Raw genomic sequence first — 20,709 nt, 5'->3', positions numbered from 1 at the left:
GTATGTACAATTTTGACCTTCTGAACTAGATGCACTAACTGTGATGAAAGTATGTAATCAATCTATCCTTGAAAATAATCGGTGCCTAGCAGAGTAAAACGTATATTCTTTCAGCTGTGGATTATGCGATCTCCATATATCTGCTAGTGTAAAATCAGAAACCATATTTTGCAATGCTATGGTGGCTGGCGGTGCAGTACCCGAATTGTTAGATTTATCCGTTGTATTCATGTCACCATCCAAGACCACATGGAAATCTGATATTCCAGCAAGTATTTTGGATTAAGAAACATCAAACTAATAATCATAAGTATTGGGGACATACGCAGAAATAAAAACATTTTTGTCTTCCAAGAAAACATTTCACATAGGCAATCCTCCCTTCTTGATCATTGAAACTTGAGATTACGGCGAAACACAATAATTACTGCTTTAGTTTAATTATTAACAGAAGAAAATGCAGCCACCTTGAAGTTGTTGTTTTCTATTTTGCTTATATCATCCTTCATTATATGAGTTTCCTGGAGTATGGCAATATCTACTCCTTTCCTATTCATAATATCAAAACAACTAGTACGCTTTTTTTCTCTCCATTTATGCACTGTAAGTTCCAAGAAAGCACAGATAGCTTTCCATTAAAGATCTGGAAAATACTTTATTGCAAATGTAATTATGTCACGCCCTGGCTCTGGGGACTCTTTAATGTTGAGCCAGGGTGTTTAGGTTCTATGTTTAGTTTTCTATGTTTGAGTTTCTAGATCGTGTAGATCTATGTTGGCCAGGGTGGTTCCCAATCAGAGGCAGCTGTAGTTCGTTGTCTCTGATTGGGGACAATACTTAGGCAGCCGTTTGGCACCAGTCTGTGTGGGATCTTGATCCGTAAGGTTTGTGTGTATAACCTAGGACTTCACGTATCGTTCTTTTGTTGTTTTGTTTGTGTGTTCAGTACAAATAAAGTATGTACGCTTATCACGCTGCGCCTTGGTTCGCTTCATCCGTCAACGATCGTGACAAATAATGAGTACAATCCCATTTGAAAGTAAATGAAAAAGTAAATAGATGAGTAATCAATAATCAGCATTGAATATGTAAAAAGAAAAAAACTACATTTCCCAAGAGCCCTCCCAGATTGCAACTCATATAAACCTCCCCCTTTCCCTCCCCTACCCTCCCACCAAAAATGGAATACTTGTGATTATATTGCAGTTGTATTATACTCGTAATATCTACAACATTGTTTGATCTAATTATGAGACTATTTACCATACGTACGTGCGTGCATGCATGCTTGCGTGTGAATGCATATTTGTGTGAACCTGTCGTGTATTCAGTGGAGAGCATTGTCCCTTAGAGCTAGTCAGTGGGCGACATCACATACACTCAGAGCACTAAACGAGAGCAACTGGCTATGAGGAGCAGAGGACGCTGAGTCGGCACTTTCCAAGATGTCAAAAGATTGCTGACACATCATTGGCCGGGGGTGGGCTTTCCAATACTCCAATCCCATTATTAAGGGGAGTACATACATATGCTTTACTCCCAGACTCAAGGAGGATGGATTGGGTGGATAGATTTTTCCCTGTTGGGTTTTGAGTTTTGTATTGCCCAGGTCACTCTTGGTTTTCATATTGATGATGTACTATGGTAGAATGAAACACCTATACAGTGGGGAGAACAAGTATTTGATACACTGCCGATTTTGCAGGTTTTCCTACTTACAAAGCATGTAGAGGTCTGTAATTTGTATCATAGGTACACTTCAACTGTGAGAGACGGAATCTAAAACAAAAATCCAGAAAATCACATTGTATGATTTTTAAGTAATTAATTTGCATTTTATTGCATGACATAAGTATTTGATCACCTACCAACCAGTAAGAATTCCGGCTCTCACACACCTGTAAGTTTTTCTTTAAGAAGCCCTCCTGTTCTCCACTCATTACCTTTATTAACTGCACCTGTTTTAACTCGTTACCTGTATAAAATATACCTGTCCACACACTCAATCAAACAGACTCCAACCTCTCCACAATGGCCAAGACCAGAGAGCTGTGTAAGGACATCAGGGATAAAATTGTAGACCTGCACAAGGCTGGGATGGGATACAGGACAATAGGCAAGCAGCTTGGTGAGAAGGCAACAACTGTTGGCTCAATTATTAGAAAATGGAAGAAGTTCAAGATGACGGTCAATCACCCTCGGTCTGGGGCTCCATGCAAGATCTCACCTCGTGGGGCATCAATGATCATGAGGAAGGTGAGGGATCAGCCCAGAACTACACGGCAGGACCTGGTCAATGACCTGAAGAGAGCTGGGACCACAGTCTCAAAGAAAACCATTAGTAACACACTACGCCATCATGGATTAAAATCCTGCAGCGCACGCAAGGTCCCCCTGCTCAAGCCAGCGCATGTCCAGGCCCGTCTGAAGTTTGCCAATGACCATCTGGATGATCCAGAGGAGGAATGGGAGAAGGTCATGTGGTCTGATGAGACAAAAATATAGCTTTTTGGTCTAAACTACACTCGCCGTGTTTGGAGGAAGAAGAAGGATGATACAACCCCAAGAACACCATCCCAACCTTGAAGCATGGAGGTGGAAACATCATTCCTTGGGGATGCTTTTCTGCAAAGGGGACAGGACGACTGCACCGTATTGAGGGGAGGATGTATCGTGAGATCTTGGCCAACAACCTCCTTCCCTCAGTAAGAGCATTGAAGATGGGTCGTGGCTGGGTCTTCCAGCATGACAACGACCCGAAACACACAGCCAGGGCAACTAAGGAGTGGCTCTGTAAGAAGCATCTCAAGGTCCTGGAGTGGCCTAGCCAGTCTCCAGACCTGAACCCAATAGAACATCTTTGGAGGGAGCTGAAAGTCCATATTGCCCAGCGACAGCCCCGAAACCTGAAGGATCTGGAGAAGGTCTGTATGGAGGAGTAGGCCAAAATCCCTGCTGCAGTGTGTGCAAACCTGGTCAAGTCCTACAGGAAACATATGATCTCTGTAATTGCAAACAAAGGTTTCTGTACCAAATATTAAGTTCTGCTTTTCCGATGTATCAAATACTTATGTCATGCAATAAAATGCAAATGAATTACTTAAAAATCATACAATGTGATTTTCTGGATTTTTGTTTTAGATTCCGTCTCTCACAGTTGAAATGTACCTATGATTAAAAAAAATGACAGACCTCTACATGCTTTGTAAGTAGGAAAACCTGCAAAATCAGCAGTGTATCAAATACTTGTTCTCCCCACTGTATACCTGAAATGCTTATGGATTGAGAACCAGTTGAAGGGTTGAGACAGAGCAGAGACATTTCTGTGCTTTTCATAAGTCTGGGTCTGGGTATGTCAATGACATGTGATGGAGATACAACTCCTCGTGGTGGCTGTGTGGAGATTGGAGTAACAATGGAACTAGTGTTATCATTTGTTTGTGCTTATGACCTGACACATAGCCACATGCACATAATCTCAAGGGCCAGGGAGGATGGTAAATGATAAATGCTTAAATGTATGTGGTTGAGAATGGGTTACGGATGACATGTTTAAACCATGTTTAAGTATTAATTGATATGTTTATAATGTGTTATGAAATGATAAAGGTAAATCAGAATGAACATGATTGATACTTTGTACTCCAGATATATGTCTGGATAGTGAATATAGTCAATACAGAGTGTGATTGTTCTTTAATGCACGTATGTACATAATTTTTTGAGTCACGCCACTAATAAGATACAGAGGCCCCATTTAGAGAAGCGCAAGTAGCCCTCGTGAGTAGCCAACATGTGATACTGAAAGATGTTATTCATTCACATAGAGAGGAGTAACTATGTATGTTGTATCAGTATGACTATGCATTTGTGTCTGTATAAAAGGAGAGCTCCGGTTCAGGGCAAGCAGTTGCTCCATGGAGCAAGCTCGGCTTTGTTATGCAAATAATAATGTCTAATTTTTGGATTCACAAGCTCCAGTCTCTTGAGAGATATTTTTGAGTTGACTACTTTTGAGTCAAATATTTCTACGACATATTTGGCGAGCGTTGCCAGGAGTTGAAAACAGGGATCAGAGACGGTGTACATCTGTGGTTGTGAAACGGCTTGGACGAACCATACAAACAAAAGTGTCCGCTTTTAAAAGGTAAGCCAAGTTCTTACTTATATAGTATAACGTTTGTGTGGTTCGATCCAGGGTCCGGCATCAGATGCAGAAAACCAAGTAGGTCTCTCCAAATTTAAGAACCAGAAAATTAGAGACTGGGAGCTTTTGAATTTAAGAATACATGTCAATGTCACTCTGTTGTTCGTCTGAACCGTCTGTTCAATTGATTTGATTCATTTGATTCATCCTGCTGATCGCTTTGTCTGGGTCATTTCGGCACGGGTGGTTGTCCATAAGGTTGAGCGATCAGACAATAACATGTTAGAAAGTCCTGCGAATACCGCTATAAACGTGTCGAGGAAGTGTATCGTTTATAGGCTGCTTAGGTAGGCAGAAATCCTGTGCAATACCGCTTCTTTTCTGTGTCGAGGAAGTGTATCAGAAAAGAAGGGTAGAATTTACAGGTCGCTTAGGAAAGCGTAGTAGAAGTCCAGGTGTGTCGAGGAAGTGTATCACCTAGGGGGCTAAATAAATAGAAATCCTGTATAAAATCGTCTTTCTTGTGTCGGGGAAGTGAATCAGAAAGGGTCGATCAGGTAAAAAGATAGGTCATCCGGAGTAGGTGACATAAATTGGAGTTAACACCGGTCATCCTGAGTAGGTGAACGGGTTAAACAGTCACTAAGGCTTCAAAATATAGAGAATGTGTTAGATAGAGTAGGTCTGATCATCTCGTGTGGATGAGTGGTTTGCTTGGGCTACTGTGAGTCATTCGACTGTCTGATTCATTTGGGCACAAGTGGCTGCTCATCTGTGTGAGTGAGTATAATAAGAAATCCTGCAAGTAATAGCCTTTCTGAAAGGAAAGGAACTATATTTGAGGTCGTTTGAAGCTTCTGTCTGATGGAGAAAGGGCGTGCCCAATCTCGCATTAGGAAAAAAGAAGAATATGGATGTGGATATACGTTTACCAACTGAGTGGAAAATTCACATTACTAGGAGAGGCATGAGGAATCCTGTTGGAGGAACAGGTCACGCGTACCGGTGTGATCATATGACGTCTATGCATTGTATTTTGATCAATCTTTTAGGGTATGTTTCTGACATTATATTTGGAAACTTTAGAGGTGATGTAGTATTATGATAAATTGACTACAGTAAAATAATAACTGGGATGGGGTTAACATTCCAAATTTGGGCCCTTTGATAGAATAAAATATTCCTGTAGGTTATACAAATAGTAATTAAGCGCGTTTGAGAACAACATTGTATAAATGTGGAATAAGAGTGGTATAATGGTGTAAATGAGTCGCACTCTAAAGTTTGAATGATGAGATGTAGAGGTGTGTATGATAATTATATATATACGTTGGAATAATACGCTTTTTTTGTAGATGATATCTTGGAGTTTCGTACAACAATGCCTGTCATGGAATTTTGTAAGATCAGTGAATAGTGACCAGCATATACGATTCTGGGAGGATTCTATGACTGAGGGGAAGGATTTGGGTAAATTGTTGTTCGTTCCGCTGAGACTAGATTGTGATTAACTGATTTGTGGCAATAAATAATCATTAGAAACATGAATGGTTTGGTTGATGTGAATATATTAGAATATAATTAATTTTATGTGAGTGTAATTTATTATTACGAGGGATTGGATAAAATAATAGGTGCTGACTTGCACACCCAAAAAACGTAGACATACGTGGGGGATGGGAGACAGTACATAGAGCATGTGGTGAAATTAAGCATTATAATAAACTATCTATTATTTCAGAAGCAGAGGTGATATAGTCAAGGAATTTTAGTATATTAGGGGGAAAATATAATTCATTTGGTTAGGTCGTTAGATCTGTTTCCAAATCAATGAATGTGGGGTTTGACTCGTTGACTGCTAAGTTGTTTACGTTGAGCGAGTGAGATCTGTGTCCTTCAAAGCTATTTTCTGATAAAGTGTGGTATGTGCCAGATACTAAAATTACTGACCATTATCATTGGAATAAAGGAGGATTAACTTGTCTTTTCAATAAAGCATAGATTCTGCATCGCTGATCAGAGTCTAGGTTTTCTAAGTATAGTTCAACTATGGTTGTGGGTTGTTTAGATTGACGGAACAGTCAGGATAAGACTGGACGATTTAGCAGCATGCGTCTTTTCAGACTGAAGGACTCACTTATTCAACGGGAAAGAAGGAGGAGTGTCTATAGTCTAATCAGAAAGGACAGTTACATACATTTGAATAGCGGACTGGCAATTGCGATCGAGTTGTGGCCATAATTTGAATTGTTTAGGTAGACTGAAATGAAAGTAAGGTCTTTTAATAATATGAATATAAATATATTATTAGTTATTGTTGGGATGTGAATAGACTTTATGCCATGAACTAGTTTCCAGGTAAAAGAGAGTCGTACTTGCTTGACTGTATCGAGCTGAAAGAGATATTTGAAGCAAGTTTGAATAGTTGGATGGAAAACCTTTATTTGACAAATTCTAATTGTTATTACTTTATTCTATAGTTTGCGTGACACCAGTGATGTATGCGAATAGTTGGTGAATTCTAGAACGATAATTTATTTTCGTTACGTGAACCAGGGGATGCAAGGAGCTTTGGCTATTATGCTGAGGGAATAGCACCAATTTATAGTGGGTTCTAGATTTGTTGAATAAACAAATTTATATTTTAAACTAAAGTAATGCAATAGGCTACAATTATAACATTATCAGAAAAAGGCACTATACGCTCATCTGTGGCCCTCTGTAGCTCAGTTGGTAGAGCACGGCGCTTGTAACGCCCGGGTAGTGGGTTCGATCCCCGGGACCACCCATACACAAAAACGTATGCACGCATGACTGTAAGTCGCTTTGGATAAAAGCGTCTGCTAAATGGCATATTATTATTATTATCTGGAAAAAGCAAATTTAAGACACAGAAGGACAATAAAAAACCCAGAAAAATAATGGATACTAGGGGTGCCCAGAGAATCCTAAAGGGGAGGGTCAGCTAGTGGCAGTAACTATGCAGGCTGATGAAGAACCTATGCTAAAGGGCGGCAGGTAGCTTAGTGGTTAAGAGCATTGTGCCAGTAACCGAAAGGTTGCTGGTTCTAAACCCCGAGCCGACTAGGTGAAACATCTGTCGATGTGCCCTTGAGCAAGGCACTTAACCCTAATTGCTCCTGTAAATCGCTCTGGATAAGAGCGTCTGCTAAATGACTAATTATTTATTTAATGGTTCCGGTGAAGAATAGAGGCATCCCAATGATGATAGATACTGGAGCAACTTACTCATGTGTAAATCCAAATTATGCCTCTCACCAACCCCATGTCAGGCAAAGATGCACAGACAATAGAATTTTCATGACAAACGCAGTTAATACATATGACAGTTCCAGTAGAATAAAAAGCAGGAAAAAGTTACGTGTACATATATTAGTGTCAGAACAAATTCCAGTTAATTTAGTAGAAAGAGATACACTGTGTAGAATGGGGGTCCAGATTAAATGCAGATCAGAGGGACTAATAATAGTTAAGGAAGGGGTATGTCCACAGAAGGTAATGGGGAAACCATCATCACATTAGTAAACTATTTTGGTAGAAGGGGGGGCCACAGGCATGTGGGAAAGTACAACAAACGAGGCAAGGGATAGCATATTTGAGTTTTCGAGGTAACGAAGCATGTTGGGGGTGATTGAGTGGTAGCAGTGCCTAGGGGTTTAAGTTTTATGGGATTTTATTTCGTTTTATGTGCGCTGAATTGTGGAATTCACCAGAGAAGGGAGCAGTCACAAGTGATGTTCTTGAGGGTTGTCTGAAAGGAGGGATCAGGAGATGTGGCAAGAGAGTGAGAATTTCAAATTTAGATTGTGTGGACTGATTAAGAGGTATCAAAATGGAAACTAACTAAAATGTGTACTTTTTCTTCCATGAAAAAGGGGGGAGTGATTCTCTTTTCTTTGAAATATTTTCTGAGACTATAAATAAGGCCTGGCCATTTTTTGTTTGTTTATTGTTTTACTATATGGTGTTCGAATAACTACAAACAAACTACTTAGTATGAAATGTTAGCTGTATAGGATTTTTATTTCTATTTTGGGTTTTTTGATGGGATGGAAGTTAAATATCTTAAAGGGGCATACACATGTAATTTGGGTTTTATTTACTGAGGGATATGTAAATATGTGTGATTTATTTTGAAAAGAGCTGTACTAAGGACTTACTGTACACTCGGGATACAACATTTATGAAATGTCTTGATGGTTATTAATGAGTAGTATACTATTGGATGAAACAATTCATTGAATGATTTCAATTACCTCTGAAATCTGTCCTTGCTTTATAGTGTGACCTGATCACCCGCACTATAAATTCTAGAGGCATGCTGAATTAGGGGGTTAGATATAATAAGGATAATTGTGAAGAGGTTTATAATTTGGAAAAAATCCTATATATATATATATATTAGTCCAAACAGGACAAGGATGAAGTGAGAGAGTTAGTCCTGAAGGAGAGGTATTCCTTGAATAGTGTTATGGGATACAGTAAATATATGCTCAGGGGTTGTCATTTTAAGTTTAGTTATTATTTTTGGTTTGATAGGCAATATTGTTGTTGTTTTGTTTTTTGAACACATGCATCACGATGTGATGCATGTGTCCAAGGGGGGAAGTTGGGCTTACAGAGGTTTTAATGTTTTATAATGGTTTTGTGGGGAAATATGCAAGGTGTATTAAGGATATGAGCAGTAGTAATAATGTGTTATGGGTTAGGTTAAATCTTTTTTGGTTTTGTGATAGGAGGCACGGTGTAGAGGCGGTCTGTCTATGAAATAAGTGGACTATAACAAGCTGGAAGCAGGTGTGCTTCATAATCTCAAGGCTTCTCTTGACGGATGAGAGGACATAAGTAGCATACTGTGTCTCACCTAACCTAACAATGTTCTTAAGATTTTATTTTCATGGGTGAAGATAACTATGCCCAACTGAGTAGGAGAATCTGAGTATTTTCTGTGCCCTGGAGACTATGTGATGGCAAAAGACTACAGAAGGAAGAGCTGGAAAGACCCTATGTGGAGGGGCCTGTACCAGGTGTTGTTGGCTACCTTAATGATGGTAAAAGTGGTGGAGACAGATACTTAGATCCATGTTTCCCACTATAGGAGTGTTCCAACCTCAGCCATTGGGTAGCATTGTTGTCTTATGTGTGTGTCTGTGCTTGTGTCTTTGCAGCAGTAACTCCGAGCTTCCCTATGGGTAGGCTGATAGAAGGACACTCTTCGCAGACCGATGTCGATAGATTGAGAGGGACTCTGGCTGATCCGGAGACCCTAGTGATGGAAGAAGATTAACAGCTAAAGTGACCATACATCGGCGTCCAGGTTACACCAACAGTGGTACGGATAGAGGGGAGCGCGATCGGGTATTATCTAAACCATTGTACCAGAGTGAGGGAACTGAAGACTAGGAGACCACCGAGACTTCCAAGACCTTCCAGACCACCGAGAGATTCCAGACATTCAAGACGTTACTACGGATGGTGTCGTAATGCATAGTAGAGATAATTCGGTCCAGAGCGGTGTGAACCTCAACAAAAACCAAAAACCCTCTACCCGGCTGATGAGGAACAACAAAGGCGGTGAAGACATTCCTGTCCGACACCACCTCTGCCAGGAGACCTGAATCCAGCATCAAATCAAAGCAATCAATTGCCTTCTCTTTTGTTCCTTTTCTCTCAAGAATGTGACAGGAGTCCATGTGGAGTGAGCAGGAAGAGAGAGGTCTATGCCAATGCAACGTTCTTCATAGTTTGGGTATACTGGATGGCAAATGGACAAAACAGAATGGGGGTAGAGATGAGGTGGTTCAGGTGTGACATTGGAATTGGGACATTGCCATGGCAATCCAAGATGAACTATGAAGCTATCTGAAGAACATAATGAAGACGCCAGAAGATTGAGTGCCGGTAGAGTAAGGGAGTGTTAGATAAGGTAGTATGTTGATTAAGGAGGTATTATACACTGCTAAATTTATAGTAATTTAGACTAGGAATGCATTAAGATATTGATCTGTTGTAATTCTTGTTATGAGGAAGTTAATGCTAGAATTATGATAGTATAAATATACATTCTGCCAGTGTCAATATGTGCCATGGTGAGAGATTTAACTTTGAATGATGGAACCAAAGTGAATAACTAAGAATTGTCATTCTAAATTTGTTTTGGGTAAATAATCTGATAATGACTATGAATTATAAGGTGACTGATTGATTTGAATAAGTTATTAATATGTTAATAACTAATGATGTTGACATTGCAATTAATGGATTAGATATTGATATTAATTATTTTGATTGTTATAATAATTGTGATATGGGTAAAAAAGGTTATGTAAGCTAAAGATGTTGACACTATTCTTAACATGTCCTAGATATTATGGTTAAAACAAAGTGGCATTTATTTCTTATATATTTTGATGTGTTAGGATACTACCACGTATATTGGAAATGCTACAACAAAACAAAAAGGGGAGCAACGGTTACAAAGCTCAATAGAAAAATGTGGAGGTTAATTTAGAGGAAAACCTTCCAGACTTGTAACCAATACCTGACTGGGCTCTGGGTCCTCATCAGGATGGGTCAGACAATGAGGAAGATACATTGGTCTGAATATATATTCTTATAAAAATGTAACCACAGATGGCAAGGCTAAGAATAAGTATATGCACATGCTTACACTCATTTTATGTTAACTTTTGTTTTATTGGTTGGGACTTAGAGAGTCCCAACAGGGGGGAATATATGGTAGAATGAAACACCTATATACCTTAAATGCTTATGGATTGAGAACCAGTTGAAGGGTTGAGACAGAGCAGAGACATTTCTGTGCTTTTCATAAACTCCCTGCAGCTGGTCTGGGTATGTCAATGACATGTGATGGAGATACAACTCCTCGTGGTGGCTGTGTGGAGATTGGAGTAACAATGGAACTAGTGTTATCATTTGTTTGTGCTTATGACCTGACACATAGCCACATGCACATAATCTCAAGGGCCAGGGAGGATGGTAAATGATAAATGCTTAAATGTATGTGGTTGAGAATGGGTTACGGATGACATGTTTAAACCATGTTTAAGTATTAATTGATATGTTTTATAATGTGTTATGAAATGATAAAGGTAAATCAGAATGAACATGATTGATACTTTGTACTCCAGATATATGTCTGGATAGTGAATACAGAGTGTGATTGTTCTTTAATGTACGTATGTACATACTTTTTTGAGTCACGCCACTAATAAGATATAGAGGCCCCATTTAGAGAAGCGCAAGTAGCCCTCGTGAGTAGCCAACATGTGATACTGAAAGATGTTATTCATTCACATAGAGAGGAGTAACTATGTATGTTGTATCAGTATGACTATGCATTTGTGTCTGTATAAAAGGAGAGCTCTGGTTCAGGGCAAGCAGTTGCTCCATGGAGCAAGCTCGGCTTTGTTATGCAAATAATAACGTCACATTTTTGGATTCACAAGCTCCAGTCTCTTGAGAGATATTTTTGAGTTGACTACTTTTGAGTCAAATATTTATGCGACAGTACATAAGGAGAAACTATAGCCTTAGGTTACCTAGCTGGCACAGTATTGTGCTATCATCCTGGCAAGCAGACTCTCTTGGCCTAATTGCCACAGACTGATCACCAATGGTCCTTAGGGAGAAAGTGAGGCGAACAAGCCACCTGCCATCAGTGATAATTTAGGCCTGATGCAAATCAGAGGCCTTTGGATTAAATTGATCTGGTGCCTGGCCTGGGCACCCCTGACAAAGAGTCTCTCAGATAGGAGTGTATGATCTTTCAAATGCTTACACATAATCACATACAGGGGTATACACTGAGTATACAAAACATTAAGAATACCTGCTCGTTCCATGACATGACTGACCAGGTGAATACAGGTGAAAGATAGATGATCCCTTATTGATGTCACTTGTTAAATCCAATTCAATCAGTGTAGATGAAGGAGAGGAGACAGGTTAAATAACGTTTTTTTTAAGCCTTGAGCCAATTGAGACATGGATCATGTGTGTGCCATTGAGAGGGTGAATGGGCAAGACAAAATATATAAGTGCCTTTGAGCGGGGTAGGTGCCAGGCGCACCGGTTTGTCAAGAACTGCAACGCTGCTGGAATTTTCATGCTCAACAGTTTCCTGTGTGTATCAAGAATGGTCCACCACCCAAAGGACATCCAGCCAACTTGACACAACTGTGGGAAGCATTGGAATCAACATGGGCCAGCATCCCTGTGGAACGCTTTCAACACCTTGTAGAGTCCATGCCCTGACATATTGAGGCTGTTCTGAGTGTAAAATTTAAATTTAAAAGGGGATACCTAGTCAGTTGTACAACTGAATGCATTCAACTGAAATGTGTCTTCCGCATTTAACCCAACCCCTCTGAATCAGAGAGGTGCAGGGGGCTGCCATAATCGACATCCACGTCATCGGCGCCCGGGGAACAGTGGGTTAACTGCAGAACGACACATTTTTACCTTGTCAGCTCGGGGATTCGATCCAACAACCTTTCTGTTACTGGCCCAACATTCCTACCCGCCAGGCGGGGGTGCAACTCAGTATTAGGAAGGTGTTCCTAATGTTTGGTATACTCAGTGTATATTGGGGATTTCAGACATTGAGTCAAATACAACTCTGAAACTAAGAAGGAAATTCATCACATCGGGTTTCCTATGTCATTGTAAGGCAAAACCCTCAGAAAACCTTAGTCTCCTCAACATCAAACAAAGTGGGGCTTTGATACCAGACACAGCTTCTAAATCAGGGTTAAGGGCTGACAGACAGTGCCACCCCGCCTCCTGTACCTCCTCAAACTGGCCAGGTCCCCAGGCACAAGCCTGTGTTAGTAGTAGTGACAACAGCACCTTTGAAATTTTGCATTATGCATTTAGCAGCACTGGAACAGGAATCCATTATTAAGACTGCGATAGAGGCCTTGATCCAATGCTTTAAAAACACAGCCTTCCTTCCTTCCATCCTTGAGGTAATCCCTGATCTAACAAAAATTGTTAGGTGTAAGCAATGGTTCTATCTCATAGCTTCCACCATTCCAACCATATCAGATCACTTATTTCTCAAAAGAGGGTGGAAGGAAGGACGCAGAGGCATGCAGAGGTAGGAGGCTGGTGGCTCTGTTCTGTTCAATGTCCTGGCTCGGAGTTGACTACTTCAGTCTAACTGTTTCTTTTATGAGTACAGCAGGCATCAACATTGATCGGTGATGCCTGGCAAGGGGCCTGGATAGTCTGACTAAAGCAAAACGTGACTTGTTTTAGGTCTACATAATGAAAAAATCTATTTCACATAAGCAAATAAATATGGCGAACCATTATTATTGATTTAATAATATTGTAATATGGGTATAGGTATCACAGGAGGTTGGTGGCACCTTTATTGGGGAGGACGGGCTCGTGGTAATGGCTGGAGCGGAATTAATAGACTAGTATCAAATACATCAAACACACAGTTTGATGCCATTCCATTTGCTCCATTCCAGACATTATTACGAGCCATCCTCCCCTTAGCAGCCGCCACTGATACATATCCCATAGGAACTTCCACAGGAACACACACACACACACACACACACACACACACACACACACACACAAACAAACACAGGCAGGGACCAGTACTTGTAAGGTGTGTGTAGAGATGGGGAGGAGGCCATACTTACATTCCAGGTGTTTTTTCTTGGGTGCTGTCTGCTCATGAGTGGTGGCTTTGCAGACAGCTCGAGCAACCTCGGATCCCGTCAAGCTGTATTGCGCCGCGGCAATGCGGTCCGTCAGCGTCTGCCCCGACATCTTCTCTCCGTGGCGTCAAACCTCACGACTCAAACGTCAAAAATGGTCCCCCCCCAAAGCACAACCAGTCGTGGTATTCCAGGCTGCCCTTAAAAATCCACTTGGGAGGTGGATATAGGAAAAATACTCTTAGCCTAGATACGGGGAAATGTTGTAGGCTATTTGGCCCCTATCTGAGATCGGAAATGAAATGACAAGTTGAAAAGAATGCTTGACATGGATAATGGCAAATAAGGTTGCGCCGTGCTTTCCTCTCGAGTCCAATTTACAGATAGCCTATGCCTTGTTTAGGCCTGGCACATGCTATATAAACTAGATTTGACAAATAAGATTAGCCTATAGGCTATCAGAGGTGTAATTTATCGTGAATATGCAAAACAAAACAAAATTCACATGCGCCAGGCAAAGGGTTATTCTTAAGAGATGAGGTCGATATATTTTCTATGATACATTCTTGTTGTAATTGTCTATAAACGGGTATTTCTTTTTTGCAATGTTTGATTTGTATAATTCTACATTAGTAATACATTATTTCCAATGAAATATCCGTTCAATTGTCTGTAGGCTATTCTATTCTAAAGTCCTTACTGTAACGGTTTGTATGGTAGCCTCCTTATAAAATGATGATTCGCTGTGGATGATGCTCTACCGACAAGGCGTCCTTCTCTCTTCCAGCGAAGGACTATAATCCTGGCCAAGGACCGCCGGTTTTCAGCCTACTATTTCGCCTCTCAATTTATGGGCCATTAAATAGCAGTGGCGTTCTTTTCCCCCAGTGATCCCACCGTTCACCACCGACGACGCTTGAAACAGAGGAGGTGGATGGTGGCGTTTTGGAGGATTTGCCTGGTTTGTTTATTTATTTATTATCTCACTCCTCCCCCTCGTCTGAGTCAGGTGAAACGTCATTTAAGAACCGAGTAGGCTAGTAGCAGCATCCCTATAAGCAGCGGGAGGCATACACATGTCGAGGCGAGTTCTTAAAGAGTTAAAGGGGACCAACGAGGTAACTGATAGGCAGATACCCACGAGTAACCAATAGCTGATCTGGCCAGCACTGGAGAAGGATGTGGAAAGCTCTCTGACTCAACTATATTGTGTTGTATTACGCAGTTTATTATGCTTTCATACAGTGCATTCGGAAAGTATTCAGACCCCTTGACTTTTTCCACATTTTGTTACGTTACAGCCTTATTCTAAAATTTATTAAATAATGTTTTCCCTCATCAATCATATTCACAATACCCCATAATGACAAAGCAAAAACAGGTTTTTAGAAATGTTAGCAAATGTATTACAAATAAAAAACAGAAATACCTTATTTACATAAGTATTAAGACCCTTTGCTATGAGACTCGAAATTGAGCTCAGGTGCATCCTGTTTCCATTGATCATCCTTGAGATGTTTCTACAACTTGATTGGAGTCCACCTGTGGTAAATTCAATTGATTGGACATTATTTGGAAAAGTACACACCTGTCTATTTAAGGTCCCACAGTTGACAGTGCATGTCAGAGCAAAAACCAAGCCATGAGGTCGAAGGAATTGTCCGTAGAGCTCTGAGACAGGATTGTGTCGATTCAAAGATCTGGGGAAGGGTATCAAAAAATTTCTGCAGCATTGAAGGTCCCCAAGAACACAGTGGCCTCCATCATTCTTAAATGGAAGAAGTTTGAAACCACCAAGACTCTTCCTAGAGCTGGCTGCCCGGCCAAACTGAGCAATCGGGGGAGAAGGGCCTTGGTCAGGGAGGTGACCAAGAACCCGATGGTCACGCTAACAGAGCTCCAGAGTTCCTCTGTGGAGATGGGAGAAGCTTCCAGAAGGACAACCATCTCTGCAGCACTCCACCAATCAGACCTTTATGGTAGAATGGCCAGACGGAAGCCACTCGTCAGTAAAATGAATGTCAGCCCGCTTGGAGTTTGCCAAAAGGCACCTAATGGACTCTCAGACCATGAGAAACAAGATTCTCTGGTCTGATGAAACCAAGACTGAACTCTTTGGTCTGAATGCCAAGAGTCACGTCTGGAGGAAACCTGGCACCATCCCTATGGTGAAGCATAGTGGGGGCAGCATCATGCTGTGGGGATGTTTTTCAGCAGCAGAGACTGGGAGACTAGTCATGATCAAGGGAATGATGAACGGAGCAAAGTACAGAGAGATCCTTGATGAAAATCTGCTCCAGAGTGCTCAGGACCTCAGACTGGGGCGAAGGTTCACCTTCCAACAGGACAACGACCCTAATCACACAGCCAAGACAACGCAGGAGTGGCTTCGGGACAAGTCTTTGAATGTCCTTGAGTGGCCCAGCCAAAGCCCGGACTTGAACACAGTCTCATCTGAACAGTTGATGTTGAGATATGTCTGTTACTTGAACTCTGTGAAGCATTTATTTGGGCTGCAATTTCTAAGGCTGGTTACTCTAATGAACTTATCCTCTGCAGCAGAGGTAACTCTGGGTCTTCCTTTCCTGTGGCGGTCATGAGAGCCAGTTTCATCATAGTGCTTGATGGTTTTTGCGACTGCACTTGAAGAAACTTCAAAGTTCTTGAAATGTTCCATATTGACTGACCTTCATGCCTTAAAGTAATGATGGACTGTTGTTTCTCTTTGCTTATTTGAGCTGTTCTTGCCATAATATGGACTTGGTATTTTACCAAATAGGGCTATCTTCTGTATACCCCCCTACCTTGTCACAACAGAACTGATTGGCTCAAACACATTAAATTAACTTTTAACAAGGCACACTTGTTAATTGAAATGCATTCCAGGTGACTACCTCATGAAGCTGGGTGAGAGAACGCCAAGAGTGTGCAAAGCTGTCATCAAGGCAAAGGGTGACTACTTTGAAGAATCTCAAATATATTTTTTTGTTTAACTCTTCTTTGGTTACTACATGATTCCATTTGTGTTATTTCATAGTTTTGATGTCTTCACTACTTTTCTAAAATGTAGGAAATAGTTACAATAAAGAAAAACCCTGGAATGAGTAAGTGTGTCCAAACTTTTGACTGGTACTGTATTTCTATACTGAACAAAAATATAAATGCAACATGCAACAATTTCAAAGATTTTGCTGCATTACAGTTCATATAAGGAAATCAGTCAATTGAAATAAATTCATTAGGCCCTAATCTATGGATTAGGCAGGGACGCACCATGAGTGGGCCTGGGAGGGCATAGGCCCACCCACTGGGGAGCCAGGCCCAGCATATCAGAATGAGTTTTTACCCACAAAAGGGCTTTATTACAGACAGAAATATTCCTCAGCACCCCTCTGACGATCCTGCAGGTGAAGAAGCCGAATGTGGAGGTTCTTGGCTGGCGTGGTTACACGTGGTCTGCGGTTGTGAGGCCAGTTGGACGTATTGCCAAATTCGCTTATGTTAGAGAAATTAACATTAAATTATCTGGAAACAGCTCTGGTGGACATTCCTGCAGTCAGCATGCTAATTGCACTCTGCCTCAAAACTTGAGACATCTGTGGCATTGTGTTGGGTGACAAAACTACACATTTTAGAGTGGCCTTTTATTGTCTCCAGCCCAAGGTGGATCTGTGTAATGACCATGTTGTTTAATCAGCTTCTTGATATGCCACACCTGTCAGGTGGATGGGTTATCTTGGCAAATAAGAAATGCTCACTAACAGAGATGTGCACAAAATTTGAGAGAAATAAGCTTTTTGTGCGTATGGAAAATGTCTGGGATCTTTTATTTCAGCTCATGAAACATGGGAGCAGCACTTTACATGTTGCGTTTATATTTTTGTTCAGTGTATATAAAGAACAGCTAGGCCTCAGAGGCAGCACAGGACCAGGCTAAGATTGCCCACTAGGATGACTATTGCATTTGTAAATCCATACATTAAGACCCCTCTACTATATGGTTATGTTTAACTGTGTACATAGACTGAAATAATCTTTACAACATTTTAATCTGCCAATCAAGAATGTTTCGGGCCTTTAATGTACTTCCAATGCCTCAACATGGACAGTCATTACAGTAAATAGAAAAGTTGGGAGGGAAATGTTTGATGGACACAAATTCATGTTCATGTCAACCATCTCTCCTGTCTAGCACCGGACATCGTGCTGGAAGCTGCCATGTCTCCACTACGGGAAGATCTTTCCTCTAGCTCTCAAACACAGGAGAAACCATGCAAGCACTCCCTCTTTGTGAGGATGTTTTCATGCCTGAGGAAGAATTTCAAAAAGTCCTCCTGTTGCAAGACCTTGTAGAGGAATGTATTAGTCTAATTATACTTATTATAATCATTACATTAATTTCATCGTAGTTTGTCTTTTTCAAATCTATCTAATCTCATATTTCACAAAGTGGTAGATGTAACTGGCCAAAATGTGTGGCAACATTCTAGTTATTTAGTTGAATTCACAAATTATAGCTTCTATCTGTCCCCAACCCTATATATGAAATTATACATTAAAATGGCACAAATCAATCCAAAACACTATATGTACAATATGAGAGAGAGAACATGTTAAAGGCTCCGTGCTGTAAAAAAAAAGAAAAAAGTGTTGTATTTCCATACTATGAGGTTGGAATAATACTGTCCTAGCAAAATTCTTGCTTGAGAAATTGCTCTTTGCCAATAAGCTATTATAATTTTTTGACCATTACAGTAAGGTACTTAATTGTTACCCAGAAATGATTTGATATTGAGATAAAAACTGCTGCATTGGACCTTTAAGTGCTTTCCACTCTCTATGATGCTCAAACCATTTCAGCAGCAAGGCGCTATCCATCATCCATGTAATCACAGAACTGATAATATATTACATATTTTTGCCAAACATTTCAAAAAGCTGAGGCTGTGAGCATTTCACCACAAATGTTGACCATTCATAGTTGTAAAAAACAAGGTTAATTTAATAAATCAACTGGTGGTGTGTATACTCTAATAATAACATGTCTGTCCATGGTGAGAGTAAGACCGAGACACAAAGGGCATGTAGAGCTCATGATAAGTCTTTAATTTAGTAAGTCACAACGATATAGAATGGCACAGCATCTTCACATTGTCCCAGAGAGGGCTCACACAAACTGTCTTAGTCAGTTTTCACAGCTGCCCTGTATATACAAATAATTAAAAGCCTTTGAAAAGTAAAATAGTCATTATAAATATAAAACGAGAAAAGAAATGTACAAACATGATTTATTTTTAGTTCCCATGGTTTTTGTCCCTAATATGTTCCCTTATATACAAGATTAGTTTTATTCACTAGTGTTTTCTATTAATTTATTTCGCTTCGGAAAATACATTTCCCTCTGTCCCTCGTGTTCACGTCTTGATAAGGCCCTCTAGAAAGTCTTTCTCCACCATCTCCTCGATGTTCTGCCGTGCCCGGCTCCAGAACACTTTTTGGCTCTCCAGCTTGCCCTCTTTGTTGGGGAAGGAGTGGCCAGAGTGGCTGGGGGCGGCGTTGTGGGTGGGGCCATTGCGGCTGCTGGCCTTACTGTTGAACACCTGGCTGAGCAGGTTGAAGAAGGGGAGGAGCTGCTCCATGCTGCGGATCATGTAGAGCGTCAGGGTGAGGTGGCCCGGTTCCCAGGACAGAGTACGCAGGGAACAGTCCTCCTCTGGGTTCTTCTACAGGACGGAATGGATGGAAACAGACGACAGCAGAATGAGAAAAGAGTTGTGTAAAGTAGCTATGACTTTACACATATTATATGTATGTGCTTTGTTGGTGTGCCATTATGTTTTTTGGCTGGATTTCTTTGCCAAGACTCACCTCAAGTCTCTGATTGGAGTGTCTGCCGGATTATTTATTTTTTTACAAATTCAGTACAAAACATGCTGGAACACACTGTCCAGGCTACAGTTGATATTTCGATTTTTTCAAGTTTCACTTTTGTTGTCACGTGGGGAAAGCGCCCTAGCGCTCTGAATGGCTCAAGGGTGTGAAGCTATCTCTGACGCCCGTCCAAGATTCTACACGTTGAATCGTGAAAGACTGCCATCACTCTCGACCACCCGGCAGGTGGCCCCTGGAACACACCGCGGGGACTGCAGCTGATGTTCACCCACTGATGGCTTTCGGGAAAATATGTTCAGCGTGTTGTGTCCAGGCTCTTACAGTTCTACTGAACCTCACAAGTACCATTAGGCAACTACTGACCTTAGGGGTACAGTAAGTTGTCCCAAATGTCATTAATAGCTAAAGTTACCATGGTCATTGGGATTGGCCACTTTTGCTAATGTGGGTCTACGACCAGCCTTGCATTATGTTGCCCTGAAGGTAGACCAGAGCAGTTACCTTGGCTCGTTTCCTCAGCAGCTTGGCTAGTCGGACAACGTAGGGTTTGAACTCTCTCTGGTGGGTCCCCTGTCGTCTCACCTCCAGGCCCGAGTCATCAGATGCCTCGGGGATAAAGGCCCAGCGGTACCTGGGAAAGAACACAGCCATTACCCAAACATTACACACACACACACACAGTAGGCCCACATTGGAAATAACATCAACCTTTTCACACTTCTGAGCAAAACAGAGCCAAATTGTGATGGAAAGGACAAAGTGACAGGAAAATATATGAGCCATCACTGCATGGTTTCATTCAGCACAATAGTGTGAAAAGGCTTGAGGACCTCATTGGGTAAAAGTGTTGCGACATACTTTCATGTGTTATGAAACACAATCTATGTGCTTAATGCTTTTATACCTTCCAAAAATATCTAAATGAAAAAGTGCAGTGTTCACTACAGT

At 41.0% G+C, this 20,709-nt stretch overlaps 2 protein-coding genes across 2 annotated transcripts in view; both read right to left on the bottom strand.

Annotated features, from left to right (window-relative positions):
- The window catches only part of LOC311139114 (clathrin coat assembly protein AP180-like), a gene marked incomplete at both ends in the record, with an annotated part of 70,293 nt that extends 56,312 nt beyond the window's left edge, over positions 1–13,981 (bottom strand). The window contains one exon of the mRNA XM_084174004.1: positions 13,852–13,981. Coding sequence (XP_084030130.1) covers positions 13,852–13,981 — 130 coding nt within the window. The remainder of the gene's footprint in view (positions 1–13,851) is intronic.
- Positions 13,982–18,954: 4,973 nt separating this feature from the next.
- Positions 18,955–20,709, bottom strand: part of LOC311140652 (protein DOP1A-like) — a 40,301-nt gene continuing 38,546 nt past the window's right edge. Inside the window, exons 37-38 of the mRNA XM_084175799.1 lie at positions 20,263–20,392; positions 18,955–19,592 (exon numbers count right to left, since the gene is read on the bottom strand). Of these exons, the coding sequence (XP_084031925.1) occupies positions 19,284–19,592; positions 20,263–20,392 (439 nt within the window). The 3' untranslated portion in view covers positions 18,955–19,283. The remainder of the gene's footprint in view (positions 19,593–20,262; positions 20,393–20,709) is intronic.

The sequence above is a fragment of the Coregonus lavaretus genome, assembly GCF_964263955.1.
Source record: "Coregonus lavaretus genome assembly, chromosome: 13".
NCBI classification, from domain to species: Eukaryota; Metazoa; Chordata; class Actinopteri; order Salmoniformes; family Salmonidae; genus Coregonus; species Coregonus lavaretus.
This window is presented reverse-complemented; position numbering and strand designations above follow the sequence as displayed.